The sequence below is a fragment of the Rhinopithecus roxellana genome, chromosome 7 (assembly GCF_007565055.1).
Source record: "Rhinopithecus roxellana isolate Shanxi Qingling chromosome 7, ASM756505v1, whole genome shotgun sequence".
Lineage (NCBI taxonomy): Eukaryota > Metazoa > Chordata > Mammalia > Primates > Cercopithecidae > Rhinopithecus > Rhinopithecus roxellana.
The window spans coordinates 72,479,418-72,499,094 of record NC_044555.1 but is presented as its reverse complement, the minus strand read 5'-3'; the positions used below and the strand labels follow the sequence as shown (position 1 = coordinate 72,499,094).

The window sequence follows — 19,677 nt, the reverse complement described above, 5'->3', positions numbered from 1 at the left end:
TACAGTGGCAAATCTGGAACGCAAGTACACTCACACTTATCCCATGGTATTAATTAAATGGCATTTTATTGTTTAAGTCCTAGTCTAGTCATTCTTTATAAGGGAAAACAAGGATCAAGGATCAGTAGACCATGCTATAGTGAGAGAGAAATTTTCACGTAAGTTGTTACAGAGGCACATCTATAGCGCAGGGAAATTTTGAGTCATTTTTAACATTAAGATGTCAAGTCCTGCCTGGAGGAAGGGCACTTAGGGTCAGTAGGATCAGGTGGAGAGGCTTTCTTTCTAAAGTCCTAGTGCTTAACAAAGGAATGAGAGAGACCATTCAGTCCCACTATCACATTGTATACCTGTAATTGCAGCACTGTGGGAGGCCGAGGTAGTTGGATTGCTTAAGGACAGGAGTTTGAGACCAGCCTGGCCAATACAGTAAAATCCTGTTGCTACTTAAAAAAAAAAAGTGCACGCTGTAGTCCTATATTTACTTCATAGAAACTAATGTAGAAATGCAAAATTAATTTTCCTTAAATAAAATTTCTGCATTACTCTCAATATTACTTTGTCTCTTTTATTTTCAATGGCTGAAAAAAATAGTTTTGTTTTAATTTTTATTATTTGATCCATCTGCAATTACCAGGCATTGCTCAGTGGTTTGAATTGCCCTCCCTGGCTTTCCATTTTAATCTAAAATTCTGCTATAAGTCCGTGAAATTGGACCAGAACACAAGCTATGCCATCTGTGATACTGATAACGAGATTCTAGAGAAAGGTGCTTCTTTGGTTCAAGGAGTTTATGCCGATCACATTTCAGTGACCCCAGAGAACATTAGACAGCGCCTGTTGCCACAAAGCAAGCAGCCAGCTGTGGGTAGAACAGCAAAGGCAGTCGGATGCTCATCCCCTGTATTGCCCTGGGACCAGCAGACCAAATAAATGCAAACTGGACTCTTGCAACTGTTTGTTTGAAGATTTGAAAGGAGTTAGTTTATATTTATTTTCATAACTGCTTTATTTCTGTCAGTATTTAATGTTTGCCAAAAAAGGAAACACAGGTTTCCCACACTGTCTCCCCATCAAGTATCACAAATTTGTGTGTCAGGTACCAGAATTTGAGAAAGATAATTAAGGTGGTTTAAGGTCATCTCAGTCTATCCAAGTTTTCTCCTCCAGGGTCAACCCACTGTATTAGCTTCCTAGTAGTGCTGTGTTAACAAACTCGGTGGCTTAAAGCTGCAGAAACTTATTGTCTGACACCTCAGAAGGCTAGAAGTAAGAAGTCAAGGTGTGAGCAGGGCTGCACTCCCTCTCAAGGCTCTAGGGAAGGATCCTTCCTGCCTCTTTTCAGCTGCTGGTAGTTGCCGGCCACCCTTAGCTTTCCTTGGCTTGTACCTTCAACTTCCCAATCTCTGCCTCCATTTTCACACGCCCTCCCTTGTCCTGTGTGTCTCTGTCTCCAAATTTCCCTCTCCTTTCTTTGGACTTAGGGTCCAACCTTAATTTAGTATGGCCTCATATTAAGTTGATTACATCTGCAAAGACCCTATCTCCAAATAAGGTCCTATTCCCACGTTTTAGGTGAACATGAATTTTGTGGGGAGAGCACTGTCAAGCCAGTACAGCTCCACCCATGCTTTACTACTCGCAGCTCAGAGTGCCACTGTTCAGGGTGCCCCAGGAGGGCCCTGAGCTGGGTCGTGGACTCAGTCAGTCGTGTTTGGCTGGAGTGTTCCACGAGGTTCAGCCAGTCTTGCCAGAGCCTTGCTCCTCTTCCAGGCCCCCAACCCAATTCCTTTCTCCTATTTCCTTTCCTTCCACACTACCACACTCTCTCACGCCCAGGATATAGGTTAGTCACTCAGTTCCATAAGCCAGATTCTGTGGTGCAAATTCCATAAGTGGCGATCGCTGATATTAGCTTTGAGTTGGTGCAAGGTCCCTAGTAAATTAGGACTGAAGATCTGCACACAGCCAAGGGCCCTCTGCCTCCCAGCAAGCACCTTTTCAAAAGAGCAGAATTCATTTGGAAGGCCTAGAAAAAGGAAGGAGGTGCTCTGCCAAAATCAATGATGTCTGAGAAAGAAGCATGCTCCCTAGAGCTTGGAGAAGATCAGAAGAGGTATAGCCTGAGGCCTGGCCCTGCAGTAAATCATTAAGAGACGCCCACTCACAGCGGCTGTGGCTACCAGAAGTTTCCTGTGAGGAACTAAAAAGCGCACAGTAGTGTTTGTAAGTGATGGTTCCATTTTAATAGATAAACATACAGAACTTATAAAAAGTCAAGAATCTATATTGGCCAGATTTCCTAAATGAGTTAATATTTCTCTTAAATTTATACTTAAAGTCACAATTTTTAAAATTATATATATGAATGTGAATACTATATGCTTTGGGGAATTTGACTTTGGTTCTTTTCTAGTGTCAAGACAGTAGTTAAAGCGATCAGCACAGATTTTCTTCCATAATATACTATTGCAATAGAGAAAAGAGACCAATGTGAAACTGGACTCAACATCAATTAGCCCAGAGGTGACTGGGTATTTTAAAGGGAAATTCAGGGAGTAGGGAGGGGTCAGCAGAGGCTCAGCAGAGTCGGGGAAGTGAAAATTGCAGAAAGCGGGAAGAGGGTTTGGTCTGTGTGAAGCCATCTGGGTTTCACTGGTGCTGATAGAAGTCAGGCTCCTGCCCTCTCACAGCGGCTTGTCTGCAGGGGTGGCTGGAACCAACGATCAGTTATTTCGGCAGCCTTGAGTTTTCATAGGCAAGTACTTTAAGGGGGCTAGAGTCATCTGTGGGGGTGACCTTGAGCTGTTGAACTTGTTCAAGTCTTTCTGGGCCACTGTGGGGGCCTTGTGGAGAAAAAGACTCAGAGCAGCCTGGATAGAGTCTGGTCCAGGAGACACTTTTATCACTGAGCATGACCAATCCATTTATCACAGTGGTAGCAACCTGTCCTCATGGAATTATGTTTCCTTCAGTAAATCTTGAACAAGTAATAAATGCATCAGCATATGTTTTTTAAAAGTTAAACAGATATTAAACTTAAAGGAAGTTTGCTAAAATCCATTTCGTGGACCCCTTTGTGAATACCTGACCTACACAGCTTACCCCTTATGATTTAAAGTTAACTTGCATCCATTTAATGGAATCCCAGGTGCCTGTTTGACCTGCAGACATATTTCTCCCTTCTTGGTCACTGTCTCAGGGCATCAGCTCTTCACACAACAACAGCTTTCTGTGTGTGGCCCCTGACTGTCCATTGATGACCAAAGGCTCCTGGACTTGCCAAGTTGCCCACGTAAGACCCAGGGTTCAGAGAGTGAGACAAGTCCTTGCATTGTAAAGTGCCAAAAATTCTAGTATTCTAAAGCACAGTGTTGTTCACAACATAGTATCCTTGTGAGATCACGTGCGACATTTGTGAAGAACCTGGAACAGATGTTTCCTTAGGAAGCCTCGCAACAGTAAGTGCTTTCAGCTCACTCAAGGAACTTCAAGTAGGCAAGAAATAAGAGTGGAAACCCTGCATTACTCCATTAGATCTTGAAAGTTTTCCCTTGGATAAATGTGCCTGTCAGTCACATCAAATCATATCCCCTGCCTCCGTGCGCTATACCACAACAGTGAAGTCTGCTGGAGCGTCTGTGCTCCCTGGGTACACATTCTCCAGGAGGCAGCATCTTATGAGAGAGTAACAGGTATGTCATGTGTAGAGGAGAATGCTAACCGCTTCATGAGAAGGCTCCCCACCATGAACTTGGATAACTGGATGCTGTTTTTTTAACGTATCTATTTTTTAATTGACAAATATAAATCATATATAGTTATCACATACACAACATGTTTTGAAGTATGTATACATTATGGAGTGGCTGCGTCAAGCTAATTAACACATCCATCATCTCACTTTCTCTTCATGTTTTGTGGGGATAACACTTAGAATCTAGAATCTGAGTAATGTTCACGTAGCTAAATGTTATTTTTAATGACCTTTGCCTTAATTGTCAATTCAATATCAGTCATAGATATTTATTGAGGGCCCAGCATGTGCCAGCCAAGCATGGCCTCCTAATTGGAAACACAAACCCTAAGAAACTCCGAGCATTGTTGTGTAGCGCAGGGGCCATCCTCACACCCCCACAGCCAGCATTCAGCTTGCTTCATAAGCCATGGATGGAGTCAAAGGAAAACTAGCTCGCTTTCCCACTGTGTGTCTGAAATCACTTTCTATTCCATGCTGCACACATGTACTGCAGGGAAAAGGAATGATTCCTGCCCCTACTCCTGCCTTCCATTCCTAAGAACAGAGGGGTTGGAAAACAGAGGGTAGGAAATAAGCGGTTTATTCACTGGATGTCTGCGTGGGGTCTTGGGAGCGCAGAGGTTATGACTCATTCTTGATACATACAACTGAAATAACTGCAGCCAGCTGCTGGAGGTGTTGCAGTGAATCCCAGAGGGTTAAAAGGGTGGGAGGAGCCTAATAAAGTTTCCAGGAAGTGATAGCACATGAGCTGTCTTTGCTGGCAAAGATGCAGGTAACAGCTCAGACTGAGCCTTAGGAAGAGGGTGGAGGCCAGAGGGTGGCAGGGTTTCTCTGTAGTCCTCAGGAAGTGAAACTGCCTCACAGGAAATAAAGCAATACCAATCAGGCAGTTTCTTTCTATGTATATTTGAATATTGTGATTGTTTTTAAAATCACACATGACATACTTCTTTTTGTTGTTGTTGTTGTTGTTGTTGAGACAGTCTTTCTCTGTCACCCATGCTGGAGTGCAGTGGCATCATCTCGGCTGACTGCAACCTCCGTCTCTTGAGTTCAAGTGATTCTCCTGCCTCAGCCTCTCGAGCAGCTGGGATTACAGGCATATGCCTCCATGCCTGGCGAATTTTTGTATTTTTGGTAGAGACAGGGTTTCACCATGTTGGTCAGGCTGGTCTGCAACTCCTGACCTCAAGTAATCCACCCACCTCGGCCTCCCAAAGTGCAGGGATTGCAGGCATGAGCCACCATGCCCGGCCAAACTTGACATATTTCTCAGGAGCGAGAAAGAGCAGCTGTCTGTCCACCACCTGCCCCCCAACCTCCTTGAACCGCATCCCAGGCAGCTTGGTGTTATAGCTGATATTGCCTGTGTCGGCCCTCCTCTCCTGATTTATTTTAATCCTCATATACTCTTTCTTCTTCTGGGTGTTGTTCTTTTCTAGCATTCTGTTTTTGTTTTAAGGACTCAGTAACTTATATGTCTCTGTGAATACTAATTATTATCATGACTGTTGCTTCCTCGCCCACTTTTCTCTGGATTGTCATTTTTTTCTGGCAGATTCCTGTCTTCTGCCTGTTTGAGTCTTCTTCCACAAACACGTGGCAGTGTCTGTTCTGCTCATTCACATTCCAGAAGAGAGCACTTATGTATTCATTTCCTGGGGCTGCTGCCACAAGATACCGAAAACTCAACAACTTCTAATAACAGAAATTGTCTCTGTCCCAGTTCTGGAGACCGGAAGTCTGAAATCAAGGTGTCTCAGGGCCACACTCCCTCTGGAGGCTCTAGGGGAGGATCCTTCCTGCCTCTCGCAGCTCCTGAGGGCTCTAGGCGTCCCTGGGCTTGTGGCCACATCGCTCCAGTCTCTGCCTCCGTTTCCACGTGGCAGAGTGAGCTCATCTCAAGATTTTTAGCTTAATTACATCTCCAAAGACCCTTTTTCTAAACAAGGCAGAAGTACCATGGGTGAGGACTTCTGTTTGGGGGCCACCATTCAACCCACTGCTCTCAGTCACACATAGCTTTTGAAGCATAACACCTGCTGTTCAGGCAGTTGCGAAAGTAGCCCCTAAGAAAGACGGCATGCTAAAGCACCTTCCCTATGGTGGGGTGGGGTGACAGAGGCCAGGCACCCTTAGGATGCCCATGCGGGAGGTGGAGGCTAAGCAGAATCCCACAGGTGTGTCTGGTCCTGGGATAGCGTCAGTGTCTTCTCACAGGTAGCCAGGTGGCATCCATCAGCTGACCACATCGTCTGCCCCAGTGGCATGGGCTGTCTTCCATGTCTCACTTTATAGAGCTCTTCTAGACTGAGGCCCAGGACATGGGTCTCAGCACACAGCATTAATGACATGCATGGCCCTCTAAGCGGTTCCCTCTCCCGCTTTGCATTGTCAACTCCGGGTACCCCCCACTTGCTTCTGTTGCTCACTGCACGTCTCAGGTAGTACAGAGACTGTTCAGGCTCGTAGGGTTCTGATGGCCAGATCACCCAACAGAAGAATGCCAAGAACACCTGAGACCGCGGCAGCTGCCTGCCTTCTGCCTCTTTCCTTTGTTTAATCCTCTTTAATTGCACATCCCTGTTCTCACCCACCTTGGGTCTCTAGGATGGAGGAAAGCAGGAGCATTTCTTCCCACCCACAGTGCTGATTCTCCACATTCCCCAGTTCTTGCCCTGGAGATGTGTCCCGTGAGCTGATTGTTTGAAGCAACAGATAACTAGATATCTGTCTCTCTGCCCTTCCTGTAAACCCAGGGAAGCACACCAAGTGCTAGGAGCTGGGAACTGGAGTTCATTTATACACATAATTAACCAGCTTCTCCCTAGAACAGAACTCCATTTACACTTTTTAGTCTTTTACTTCTCAGGGAAAGCCACTGAGTAAGACAAAGTTTGTGCGCAATCTTTAAAAGATGCAAAACTTTGTGAAGGCATCAGGCAGTTTTGAATCAGGTGATTAGGATTGTTCGTTCCTGGCAATACACTGGAGCTTTATCTGATGATAACGACACTGGCTAACGTTTATCTGGGGCTTCCTCACCCATGTCACTTTCTAGGCATTGTTCTTGTGAATTAATTTCGTGAGGAACATTAATCATTGCTCTTTGACAGATGACAAAATTGAGGCCCAAAGAGGGCATATAATTGACTATGGTCATAGTCTTGTCTTGGCTTTCATCTTCATAGGAGTCGCAAGCATTTTGAAGATGTCAGTATGCTGTGGTGGTGTAAAGCAGTCATCCAAAACCATTTTTGATTCATTGTCCATCAATAAGTGTTGAGCTGCATTCTAGTCTAGACACATTGGTGTGCGTTTGTTTATCTACTCCACCGTTATAGCTGGTACCTTAGAAAGAATTCACAGCAACAGAAATGCAAGAAGGATAAGCTAAAATAAAATAATCGGCTGGGCACAGTGGCTCACATCTCTAAGCCCAGGGCTTTGAGAGGCTGAGGCAAGAGGATTACTTGAAGCAGAACGTCAAGACTAGCTTAGCTAACATAGGGAGACCCTGTCTCTACAAAACATAAAAAAATTTACCAGGCATGGTGACATGCACCTGTAGTCCCAGCTATTTGGGTGACTGAGGCTGGAGGATTGTTTGAGCCCAGGAGGTCAAGGCTGCTATGATTGTTCAACTCTACTCCAGCCTGGGTCACAGAGCAAGATCCTGTCTCAAAACAATAATAATAAAATAATCTGTTTAAGTTTTTAAAATTAATAGCACCAAAGTACTTTAAGAAAATTTTCTTTATACAGTTTGTTTTACAGAGCCATGTGTTTAAATGTGCTCCATTTTTAAAAAATATTGGTTTAAAATTGTGTAATCCAGCAATTTAAAAATCTTGTTTTAAATTCAGATAGTTTTGATACTCAGCTTTAATCACTGTTTATATCCAGACAGAAGTTCACGATTGGCTAATTTTTTTTTTTTTTAGATGGAGTCTGACTCTGTCACCCAGGCTGGAGTGGAGTGGCGCTATGTCGGCTCACTGCAACCTCCACTTCCTAGGTTCAAGCGATTCTCCTGCCTCAGCCTCCCAAGTAACTGGGATTACAGGACGCACTGCCACGTGCGACTGTCTCTTTAAAAAATAAAATTAGAGCCTTTCTTTTATCTCATCCATCAGTTAGGTTAAGGTTTAAATTGAAATTTAGCTAATAAATGTAGTCCTCTGTGATACTAATCAGTAGTTGCAAACTAATGAAATAGTGTGGCATTTTAGTATTTTTAACTAATGGATTCAAGTTCTGTAGAAGCTCTTCAGGTGGAGTACTTCTACACTGATTGAATATTGTTTTTATGTGTGGAAGTGTGTCTATGTGTTCATGAGATCTGTCATTTTCTTGTCTGGCTTTTGTCTGGTTTTGGGATCAGGGAAGTCCTGATGTAAAATGACTTGAGAGGTATTCCCTCCAATTTCCTGAAAAGTCTGTTTAGAATTGGCATTCTTTTTTTTCTTGAGAAGTTGGTAAATTTACCAGTGAGGCCATTTGATCCTAGATGTGGGAAGGAGGTTTTTAACTACAAATTCAATTCCTTTCATAGGCAGAAGGCTATTCAGGTTTTTTGTGTCTTCTTGAGGGAGTTTTATATCTTTCAAAGAATTATCTCATTTCATCTAAATGGTCAAATGTGTTGGCATTAATCCTATAGTAATTAAGTTTTTATCATTTTATTGATGTTAGGATCTGTAGTGATGTCCCCTCTTTCCCTGCTAATGTTGGTACATTTGGATCTTCTTTATTTTTTTGATCAGTTTAGCTAGGAGTCTACTAATTTAATTGCTCTTCTCAAACAACTCACTTTTGATTTAGTTGGTTTTCTGTATTCTACTTTCTGTTTCATTGATTTTCTCTCTCGTGCTTATTATTTCCTTCCTTTTATTTGTTTTGGGTTTAATTTGCTCTTTTCCTTCACTTTCTTAAGGTAAAAGCTTAAATCATTGAACTTTTCTTTCAGGTTTTCAGTGTGACAACTTAGATCACTTATTTGAGACCTTATTATTTAACATATCACTCAAAGCCATCAGTTTTCCTCTAAGCAATGTTTTAGCCACATCCCAGAAATTTTGATAGTTTTTAGTTCTCTACAAAATATTACCTAGTTTCCCTTTGTGGTTTCATCTTTGACCTGTGTCTTACATAGAAGTGTAACATCCAAATATTTGTGATTTTCTACATTCCTTTCTATTATTAATGTCTATTTTAATTCTGTCATCGTTAGATAAGGTATTCTCTATGGTTTTCAGTATTTATAATTTTTGAGAATAGTTTTATCGCTTATAATAGGATCTTGTTGAATGTTCCATGTGCACTTAAAAATAATGTGGTTTCTGCTGTTGTTGGGAGAAGTATTACATAAACGTCAACTAGGTCAGGTTGCTTGACAGTGATTCTGAAGTCTGCTGTATCCTTACTTCTTTTCTGTCTACTTGTTCTATCAATTACTGATAGAAGAGTTTTAAACTTCCTTCTACGTTTGTGTTTCTCCATTCAGTTCTATTGGTTTTTTCTTTATGCATTCTGAAGCTCTGCTATTTGATGTTTACATGTTTAGAATTATGTCTTATTGATGAACTCTGACCTATTTGTCATTATGAAATGTTCCTATTTATCCCTGATGATAGTCATTCATTATTCTAAAGGCTTGTTTGTTATTTATGTAAGTAACCTGGCGCTCTTTTGAGCAATAGTTATGTGTTATGTAGTTTTCTCTCCTTTTATTTTCAATCTGTCTGTGTAGTTATATTTCAAGTAGGTTACTGTAGACAACATGTAGTTGGGTCTTTTGTTTTTCTTTTTTATTCTGGTAGTGTCTGTCTTAGGTGTCTTAGGTGTGTTTATAATACTTATAAAGCCGTTATATAAGGTCATGATCTGCTAATTCCATCTGTCTCTGTCATCTATCATTTCTGTGTCTGTTTCTCCTGATTGCTTTTTTTCCCCCCTCTCCTGCTTGTGGGTGGTATTTGCTTCTTTGCAGGCATGCTAATTTTTGATTGAATGTTAGACACTATGAATTCTACACCCAGTGGAGTGCTAGATTTTGCTCTATTTCATTTGCTCTATTTAACTTTGTCCTGGAACTACATTATGATCTGTCCATGCCTTCCTTTTAAAAATCTCTAGAGGGTCAGGTGCTCCAGATATCTGTTACCTTACCCTGAGTAACTTTAGGTATTTGGAAAAAAATGACTATGTTGATTCTTTTGTGTAACAATTGACAAAGTAGGGCCATTAAATCATGATATTATTAAAATAGGCATGATTACACAATTATTTAAAATACAATTTTAGGCCAGGCATGGTGGCTCATGCCTTTAATCCCAGTACTTTGAGAGGCCGAGGCAGGCGAAGCACCTGAGGTCAGGAGTTCGAGACCAGCCTGGACAACATGGTGAAACTCCATCTCTACTAAAAATACAAAAATTAGCTGGGCGTGGTGGCACGTGCTTATAGTCCCAGCTACTCGGGAGGCTGAGGCAGGAGAATTGCTTGAACCTGGGAGGCCGAGGTTGAAGTGAGCCGAGATCAGCTATTGCACTCCAGCCTGGGCAACAGAGCGAGACCCTGTCTCAAAAATAAAATAAAATTTTAGACAAACCATCACACTTGTGTGGATTTAGATGTTCCTGTTGTGCGTCAGCATAAGTTAAAGGTGGGAAGGACTCCTGGTATTTTCTATTTTTTCTGATAACTAGTCCTCTCATAATTGGCTCCATGACGACCTCCATGAACCCATGCGGTCCCTGTCGTTAATCTGTATGGCTAATGACAGTGTGAAGATTGTCTTTTCATATGGCACGTTGCTGTTGATCAGCTGTGTTCAGCAGCTTTCTTTTGTCCCCTGATCCCTTGTTAAGTAGCGCCGCAGCCGTTCCTCAGCCGCAGCCTTCTTCAGCATCTGGTGGAGGCCTTTGTGTAATTTCCTCTCCTTAGCAGGGTGAGGAATGATTGAAGTGTTTTCTGTAGAATACAGCGCTTTTGCAGAAAACACCAAAGGCATAGTCCTTGTGTATTTACTGCTTTGGAATAAAAGTATGGTTCAGCGATGCCCTGCTGTGGGGCCTTCCCCGGTGCCCTGGCCAGATCCCAGGTCCGGTCACCTCCTGGGCCTGCTCGCTGCCCTTCTCCGCGTTTCATAAAGAGGCCCAGCAGACAAAGCAGCAGTGCCTCCCAGTGCGCTCCTCTTCTGTTCCTTTGGGAAATGCATCGCTCAACCCCCAATAGCTTTTTTGATTTTTTGGTTTGTTTTATTTTGAGCAGGGATGTTTTGGAGCTGACAACTCCTTTTAGACAATCTGTCCTAGGTCAGAAATTCCTCAAAAGGGGCAGCCTGAGAGTGTGCTGCCACACAGCTGGAGGGACCGTCCCTGGAAGAAGGCCTTGTGGTGGAGGCCTCGCTCCTCACCGCAGTCCTTCCCTCCTCCTCCACAGGGGCTGAGAAACTCATCGTCCACCTGCGGAAACACGGCATCCCCTTTGCGCTGGCCACCAGCTCAGGGTCCGCGTCGTTCGAGATGAAGACCAGCCGCCACAAGGAGTTCTTCAGCTTGTTTTCCCACATTGTGCTGGGAGATGACCCCGAAGTGCAGCATGGCAAGCCAGACCCCGACATCTTCCTAGCTTGTGCCAAGAGATTCTCTCCCGCTCCTGCTATGGAGAAGGTAAGCGGATGCCGGTGACACAAGCCATGTTCCACAACCACATTCCACCAGATAATATCTACGTAGTATTTGCTAAATGTGAAAAGTTGTGGTTTGTGCTGTTGAAGGCCAGTTTGCAGTGCTCCCTAGAACTTGGGTATGTGGGCAGGGAGATGGTCTGACTTGGAAGATTTTGTGAGGAATTGTGGCCACACCTAAGTCACCAGGCCAGGGAGACTCAGCCAGAATCCAGTGGGTCTCAGGGACAGTCTGAGAAGCTTACAGTGCCAGAACAGGGCCTATTCAGACATTTTCCAGGGAAGCGGCGGTTCTACTGATGTGGGGCTTAAAACAGTCTTCTTGTCTAGGTGCAGGCTTTAAGGTGAGTATTCACTGCAGTTCAGATGTAAATCACTAAAACTCACTTCCCCTCCCCAACTGCTTATAGAGGGCTCATTGGTTACTGCAGAGTTTTTGCTTGTGTAGTGACGTTGGGTTCTTATCGCCAAGTTTTTGGACTTCCATCCATTTCTCCATTGGAAAATGGCAGCTGGTGGGCTTGTACGCTGTGGCACCCCCTGTCGTGCACCGCAGCTTCTTGACCATGCAGGGTATGCGGTGGAGACGGCCCCTGGCTCCCTCTTCTTGTTATACAAGGCTCCTTCCCAGGTGACCTGGGCAGAGCGTTTAGGGAGCTGACTGCTCGTGGTGGCTGGGCCTGGCTCCAGATTTCTCTGACCGCTCTGTGACTGCCAAGATGGAGTCCTTGGCCTGAACGATCTGCAGATACAGATTCCAGAATCACAGCAAGTCACCCTTGAAAGGGGGGCTCCTGCTAGCGATGTAAGTGTAAGCAGCTGGGGAGGGCATTCGTTGGGGAGTCCCTGCAAATGCCTGCTTCCCCTGGGTTCCTGCATGTGAGGACTTGTGTGGTTTGTGGGGAAGAGCCTTTCAGTGAGAGGTCTTTTTCAGACCTCACCTCTCATCACTAACCAGTGACACCAATCACGAGCTCAGCGAAATTACTCAGAAACCTCCTTCCCAATAAAGCTGAGCTACTGGAGTAGTCTTGAAAGACCTGGTTTTTGTTGTTGTTGTTTTGTTTTGTTTTATGTTGTTTTTTGCCCAGGGTGCAACTTACTACCTTGAACCTATAGAGGCAGCTGGAACCTGTGCCTCAGTACACAGGCCTCTGATTCTCTGAAGCTAACTGGGCATCCAGCAATTCACTTGAATTCTGACACTGACTCCTACGGTTAGCCCAGACCCCGAAGGTTAAGGCCTCAGTCCTACAAGACGCCCATCGCACATTCCAGGGGTCACATGTACTTCTGATTGGCTACAAATTGGGGGTTCCTGCGATCCTCTTTTCAGGTCTAATAATTCCCTAACATGACTGACAGAGCTCAGGAAAACACTTTCATACACTTGCTGCTTTGTTATGAAGGGTAAAACTCAGGGACAGCCAAATGGAAGCAAGGCATTGGGCAAGGTACGGCAGGTGGTTGCAGCGCTCCCCTGCCTCCTCTGGGCACGTGACCCTCCCAGCACCTCCATGTGCTTACCAAACTGAAAGCTCCCCAGGCCCCTCATGTAGAGGTTTTTATGGAGCTTTCTTATGTAGCTGTGAATGATGACATCACTGTCGATTGCTCATTGAACTCAATCCAGGCCAAGGTGCCCTCCCTGGAGATGAGGGGGAGGGCTGAAAGTTCCAGTCTTGTTTGTTTGTTTGTTTGTTTGTTTGTTTTGAGATGGAGTCTCATTCTGTTGCCCAGGCTGGAGTGCAGTGGCATGATCTCGGCCCACTGCAACCTCTACCTCCCGGGTTCCAATAATTCTCCTGCCTCACCCTCCCGAATACTCAGGATTACAGGTGTGTGCCGTCACGCCTGGCTAATTTTTGTATTTTTAGTAGAGACAGGGTCTCATCATGTTGGTCAGGCTGGTCTCGAACTCCTGGTTTCAGGTGATCCACCTGCCTCAGCCTCCTAAAGTGTTGGGATTGCAGGCATGAGCCACTGTGTCCAGACCCAGTCTTCTAATCGCATTATTTGGTCTTTCTGATGTCCAGACCCTGTCCTAAAGCTATCCTGGGTCCACCAGAGGCACCTCATTAGGTTGAAAATGGCTTGTTAATGACTCAGAAATTCCAAGTGTTTTAGGAGCTCTATATCATGAACTGGGGACAAAAACTGGGTGTGTAGTTTTTATGATGCCATAGCTATAAACAGTCATTGAAAGACAGTGGGGCATTCTTAGCAATACACATACCTGGGCTGATTGAAATCTCATTCCTGATTTAAGTCTCATTACTGAATTCAACTTGACTGCAATTGCTTGACATGGGACGTGCCTGAGACCTCCCAGCTAGTAAGTCAGAGAGTCAGTGCTGAGCCTCCAGGTGCAGCTGAAACAGGTCCCAGTGGGAATATGTATCTGCTTCTTATGTCTGGACATGTGTATGTCTGCATGCTTGGCATCCTGTTACAAATTCCACTGAAACATGTTCATTTTTCCTCAGAATTTCCCCCTTATGAAAGAATTATTCCATAGCTTCAGGCTATAAAGTCTTCTTCCCAGAAACACCATTTTTGTTGTTGTTTAACCTGAGTTATTGTTCACTAGAAAAGTGAAGGTGCTGCACTCCGTACACCATGTGTCAGAATCGATCAGAGTATGTTGGCACTTGCATTCAGTTCTGTATTTACAAACTGATAAAGACAAGGTAAAATATTTGCCTTGTTAACATGAGCTGTTCCTGTAGCTAAGGCAATTAAACGGAATTTCAAGTACAGGCAGTCCTTGTTTTGCAAGGCACTCTGTTAATGGAAACATGGTGTTTCCATGTGGAGTTTTTTGGTTTTGGTTTTGTTTTGTTTTTCAGATAGGGTCCCCTTTGTTGTCCAGGCCATTGGCAGCAGTAGCACAATCGTAGCTCACTGTAGCCTCCATTTCCTGGGCTTAAGCAATCCTTCTGCCTCTGTCTCCCAAGTAGCTGGGAGCACAGGCACACACCACCATGCACAGCCGGGCGTGGCAGCTAACACCTGTAATCCCAGCACTTTGGGATGCTGAGGCAAGAGGATGCTTGAGCCCAGTAGCTTGAGACCAGCCAGGTCAACATAGCCAGACCCTGTCTCCACAAGCAATTAGCCATGTTTTAAAATGTTTATAGAAGCAGTGTGTATGTGGAAAGCACATGCTGCCATTGCATGGGACCAGTTATGGTGAAACCCACAAAGCAAGGGCCCTCATGAGCAGGACTTTCTCTCATAAGGTACCCTGCAAAAAGAGGCCCACGGAATGAACTGTTTTAACATCCGGTTGTTCTCATTGACAATGTTTGTTTTAGACTTGTCAAAGAAAAATGAGCAGTTACATTTTTTAAAAGTCATTTAGCTCTTAGAAAGTTCTAAACATTTTCCTTATTATTAATCTACATTTACTTACAGATGTGTATATCTCTCATACTTCTTACTTAAAGACAGTTACACATTTTTGGTTTTCCTCCTGTGATGTGCATATTGTAATACTAAAGGAAGATTTTCCCAAACTCCTGCCAGGGAAGCAGCCCTGGTTTTGTACTTGGCGTTTGTGTCAGGAATACAGGAGGCAGTGGCTAAGGGGTGTGTGGATGATCCTGGAGCTCTCAGTCAGGCCCTGCTCTTCCTCTTGGCCGCAGTGGGGGTGTGAGCTCACAGGGGCAGCATGCCTCCAGAGTTCAAGGGCATTCCATTAAATCAGCAGTCACTGAAGAGATTTCTGAATCTCTTAGGGAATTGATCATGCCATAGGTATCACCAGGTTAATTAGGCACAGTAGTAGTAGTCATAGGAAACTAGTCAAAAACAAGTAGGATCAAAGGGTTATTAATTATGTTAAATATTAATTCCCATCTTACTAGGAGAAAGTGTCCAACAGAGCCGACATTAAAGAATCAAGTTTTCACTGAGAATATTTTCTAAGTTATTCATGTATCATTATTTTGTTCTAAAAAATATAAAGCAAACATAAGGCCACCTTCAGAAGCCCCCCCAGAACCCACCTTCAAGCTAATGAGCACCCATTGAGTGAAAGCACCTGCCCGCTGTGTGCCAGGCAGGGTGCGACATCTGCCAACACATCCCCTGAAGGCCAGAGACTCAGTGGGTAGAGGGCCTCCATGTGCCGAACGCCAGGTCCTGAGACTTGCGAGTGTGAGCACACTCATTGACTGGCGGGGACTTGAGAGACCAAGCTGGGAGGTACCCCAGGGCTCTCTGTTCCCAGCCACAAAAACGCCATCGTTGTTGTGAAACAAAAATGATGGCATTGCTTACATACCACTTCTAGGGTTGATGTTTATTACAAGCAAAACCAGAAATCGGAAATCAATTTTTTTTTTCTTTTTTTTTTGAGACAGAGTCTTGCTCTGTTGCCTAGGCTGGAGTGCAGTGGCACGATCTCAGCTCACTGCAACCTCTGCCTCCTGGGTTCAAGTGATTCTCCTGTCTCAGCTCCCAAGTAGCTGGGATTACAGGCAGGCGCCACCACACCCAGCTAATTTTTTTTTATTTTTAGTAGAGATGGGGTTTCACCATGTTGGCCAGGCTGGTCTTGAACTCCTGACTTCAGGTGATGCCCACCTCTGCCTCCCAAAGTGCTGGGATTACAGGAGTGAGCCACCGTTCCTGGCTGTAAGTCAATTTTTTACAGCCTAGCCATCACTACTTTGCATGTTTTAGTTTTCTTCTACTTCTTAATGTTGTTTTAGGAGCTGAATTTCAGGTTTAAAAAATATATATTTTTGTTTTTGTTTTTCTGTTCTATTTTCAAGGAAGTAATACATGTTAAACTGCATAAATAGGTAGAGTAGATTGATATTACCAGCACGAGTTTTGTGTATATGCTGTATCTGTCTTTTTTTGTTTAATACCAGGGTTGAAGTTGTGAGATAATATTCACAATTGGTAAACAAGGGACATGGTAGATTCTACTGTTTTTCCTGGAAACCTGCATATTTCTTAATGAATAAGCGCTAAGTCCACATAAATAGGTAGACTGGGCTCATTTCACCAGCCTTTAGACATTTCTACTCACAGCCCAAACTATTATGCTATCACCTTGTTAAGAATACAGTCTTGCCAGGCACGGTGGCTCACGCCTGTAATCCCAGCACTTTGGGAGGCCAAGGCGGGCGAATCACGAGGTCAGAAGATCGAGACCATCCTGACTAACATGGTGAAACCCCGTTTCTACTAAACATATAAAAAATTAGCTGGGCATGGTGGTGGGCGCCTCTAGTCCCAGCTACTTGGGACGCTGAGGCAGGAGAATGGCGTGAACCTGGGAGGCGGAGCTTGCAGTGAGTCGAGATGCTGCCACTGCACTCCAGCCTGGGCGACAGAGCGAGACTCTGCCTCAAAAAAAAAGAAAAGAATACAGTCTTACAGGTAGTGGTTCATGCCTGTAATCCCAGCACTTTGAGAGTCCAAGTTGGGAGGATCACTTGAGCTCAGGAGTTCAAGACAAGCCTGGGAAACACAGCAAAACCCTGTCTCTATAAAAAATAATAAGAATGATGATGATAAATTTGCCAGGTGTGGTGGCACCTGCCTGTACTCTCAGCTACATAGGAGGCTGAGGTGGGAGAATCACCTGAGCCTAGGAGGTGGAAGTTGCAGTGAGCCAAGATCATGCCACTGCCCTCCAGCCTGGGTGACAGAACAAGACTCTGTCTCAAAGGAAAAAAAAAAAAAAAAAAAACAGAGAGTACATTCTGCGTGGTGGCTTAGGGATACGGGTGTTCTTTGAAATTCTTTGAACTGTGCTGTAGGCTGGACCATCTCTACAGTGCAATGTTGGGGGAGGCAGCTCTGCCTACTGTGACAGGCAGACCAAAAGTTCACTCAGGCACAAATTGGAGCATCATAGGGGAACTGGGGATGGCACAGGGCCTGAGATAAATGCTCAGCATTTTTACAGAGAAGAACAGAGGGTGGGATTAGTGCTGAGCAGGACAAGTCCAACAGGAGTGCAGCCAACACAGAATCAATCGTAAGGACTTTGGAAACCAAGCAGAAAAGTTCACACATGGTGCAATATGCATTTGAGCTTACTGGAAATTCTTAGAAGGACACTTTGGCCATGTCTGTGTTTTAGAGCTCAGTGGAGTACTGGGTGACGGATTAGAAATAGGCAGTAAGGGAGAAGGAAGTCCAGGTGTGATTCCAATGTGATTCCTTCAGGGAACTTATAGTTCAGTTAGAAAAAAATTAGTAATGTCAAGTTATAGGAGGCTTAGGAGAAAGCAAAATTAAGAAAACTGTCACTGGGCATAATTCATATCAACTTGTACCAAATTTGAAGAACTTTTTGCATCTCTGCAACTCTTTCGTAGATTTTTTAAAAAAAATGAAAAAAAGATGTAGCTAGTTAAAAATATATGTATTTTTCTAATACCTGTAACTACATGTGAAACTCACACAAAGTTTCATCTTAACTTATCCTTACCATACATTGCATATGTCCCAAAAGAATGCAGGCAGGAGCAGGCAGGCTGTCAGTGTGAGCTGACCTCTGTAACTGGAACTTCTTTTCCTCCGAGAATAATAGAGAACAAATAGCTATATACTACTTATGTCCAATTTAAAGTTAATATTTGGGCCAGGCTCAGTGGCTCACACCTGTAATCCCAGCACTTTGGGAGGCCAAGGCGGGTGGATCACTTGAGGTCAGGAGTTTGAGACCTGCCCAGCCAACATGGTGAAACCTCATCTCTACTAAAAATACAAAAATGAACTAGGCATGGTGGTCCACGCCTGTAATCCCAGCTACTTGGGAGGCTGAGGCAGGAGAATCGCCTGAACCTGGGAGGCAGAGGTTACAGTGAGCTGAGATTGTGCCATTGCACTCCAGCCTGGGTGACAAGCAAGACTCCGTCTCAAAAAAAAAAAAAAAAGTTTATATTTGGTGACCAACTGAGCTTTGCTGGGCCTCTGGTTTTTGGGAGATTAGATGTTCCTTGAATCAACTTCTTACACTGCAACACTGAGTTAGGGGCACAGCCACACTGGAGCTGCTCCAGAGGATGAGGACCGTCACCTACCATTGTTTGCCACCCTCTGTGGGCCTCAGGGCCCCACAGCCTGGGTCCTCATTGCTCCAGCCTCAAGGCCACCTCCTCCTGTCACCCATTATCACTGAACAAAATACGCGTGCCTCTAGTCACTTATCCTTGGCATTATTTCATTTCCCTTCCTCCCTTCTTTCGTTATTTAAAAAACATAATAACAAGGACCTTCACGGATACTATCCTTACACTTCTTTTCTTTCATTGAACTTGCCTTTGGGCTTGGTGTCCCTCCTGAGTTTCCCGGCATGAGGGCACTTGCTTAAACCAAATCACACCGTCAGAGGAAATGTGTTTCCTCTACCCTCTTAGGTGCAGTGATTGGGGGCCTGTAAGTCAAACTAACAAAAGACAGACTGTCAAGAGTGAAGTTAGAGTTGTATTTACATACAACCAAGGAGTTCACAGAAAAATGTGAATCAAGGAGGCAATTAGAATTTCGGATTTGTATGTCATCTTAACGTGGATGGGGGAGGGGCAGAAGGACACACAGAAGAATAAATGACTTAGGAAAGCTAAGTGGGCCATTAGGAGACTAGATGGGGGATGAGATAGTTTTATAACATCTTTTAGAGCGATTTCTCATCCAGGTGCGACAGGTGCTGACTTCTTATCTTTGGTAATAAGACTCACACTTCCCTGTTTGTGAAACTCCTGAGCATTGGATGTATGAGGGCAGAGGGCTGAATTCTTCTGGAAGGCTTTCCTTAGAAAGGGAAGGGAATGCAGAAGCCTTCTGTTCCTGTACTTGATGCTTACTGTCTTCAGCTCTAATAACCCTCATGCCACTGTGGCATGTTCCGCAGTCATCTGCTTTTCCCCAACACCCCATCGTTACTCCCCTGCCCCTTCTCTGAATGCCCAGCACCAAGCACCAAAGAGAGGCCCTCTGCCTGCCCAGCGTACATGGCATTCTTGTTTCTAAACGACCCTGAGGTGCCCAGCCCCTGGTTCTCAGGTCCTGCCTTTATCCAGCCCGAGCAGCCTTACGTCCATGTCCAGAACGCTAGCCTTGGGGCATCTTGCTGTCCCAGATGACCTCGGTATCCCTCAGTCTTGTTCCCATGTTAGCTGCCAGGTGCCACAGTCCCTGTTTCTGACCACATCCTCGCCTCCTCACTTTCCTTCACCTTGGGGGGCATTTC

At 44.4% G+C, this 19,677-nt stretch overlaps 1 protein-coding gene across 3 annotated transcripts in view; it reads left to right on the top strand.

Annotated features, from left to right (window-relative positions):
* The window catches only part of PUDP (pseudouridine 5'-phosphatase), a 174,857-nt gene that overhangs the window by 60,263 nt on the left and 94,917 nt on the right, over positions 1 to 19,677 (top strand). For all 3 annotated transcript variants that reach the window (XR_004058446.1, XM_030934724.1, XM_030934723.1), the window contains exon 3: positions 11,210 to 11,439. Coding sequence is in view for 2 of the 3 variants with exons in the window: in XM_030934724.1 (XP_030790584.1) it covers positions 11,210 to 11,439 (230 nt within the window). In the remaining variant the exon portion in view is untranslated. The remainder of the gene's footprint in view (positions 1 to 11,209; positions 11,440 to 19,677) is intronic.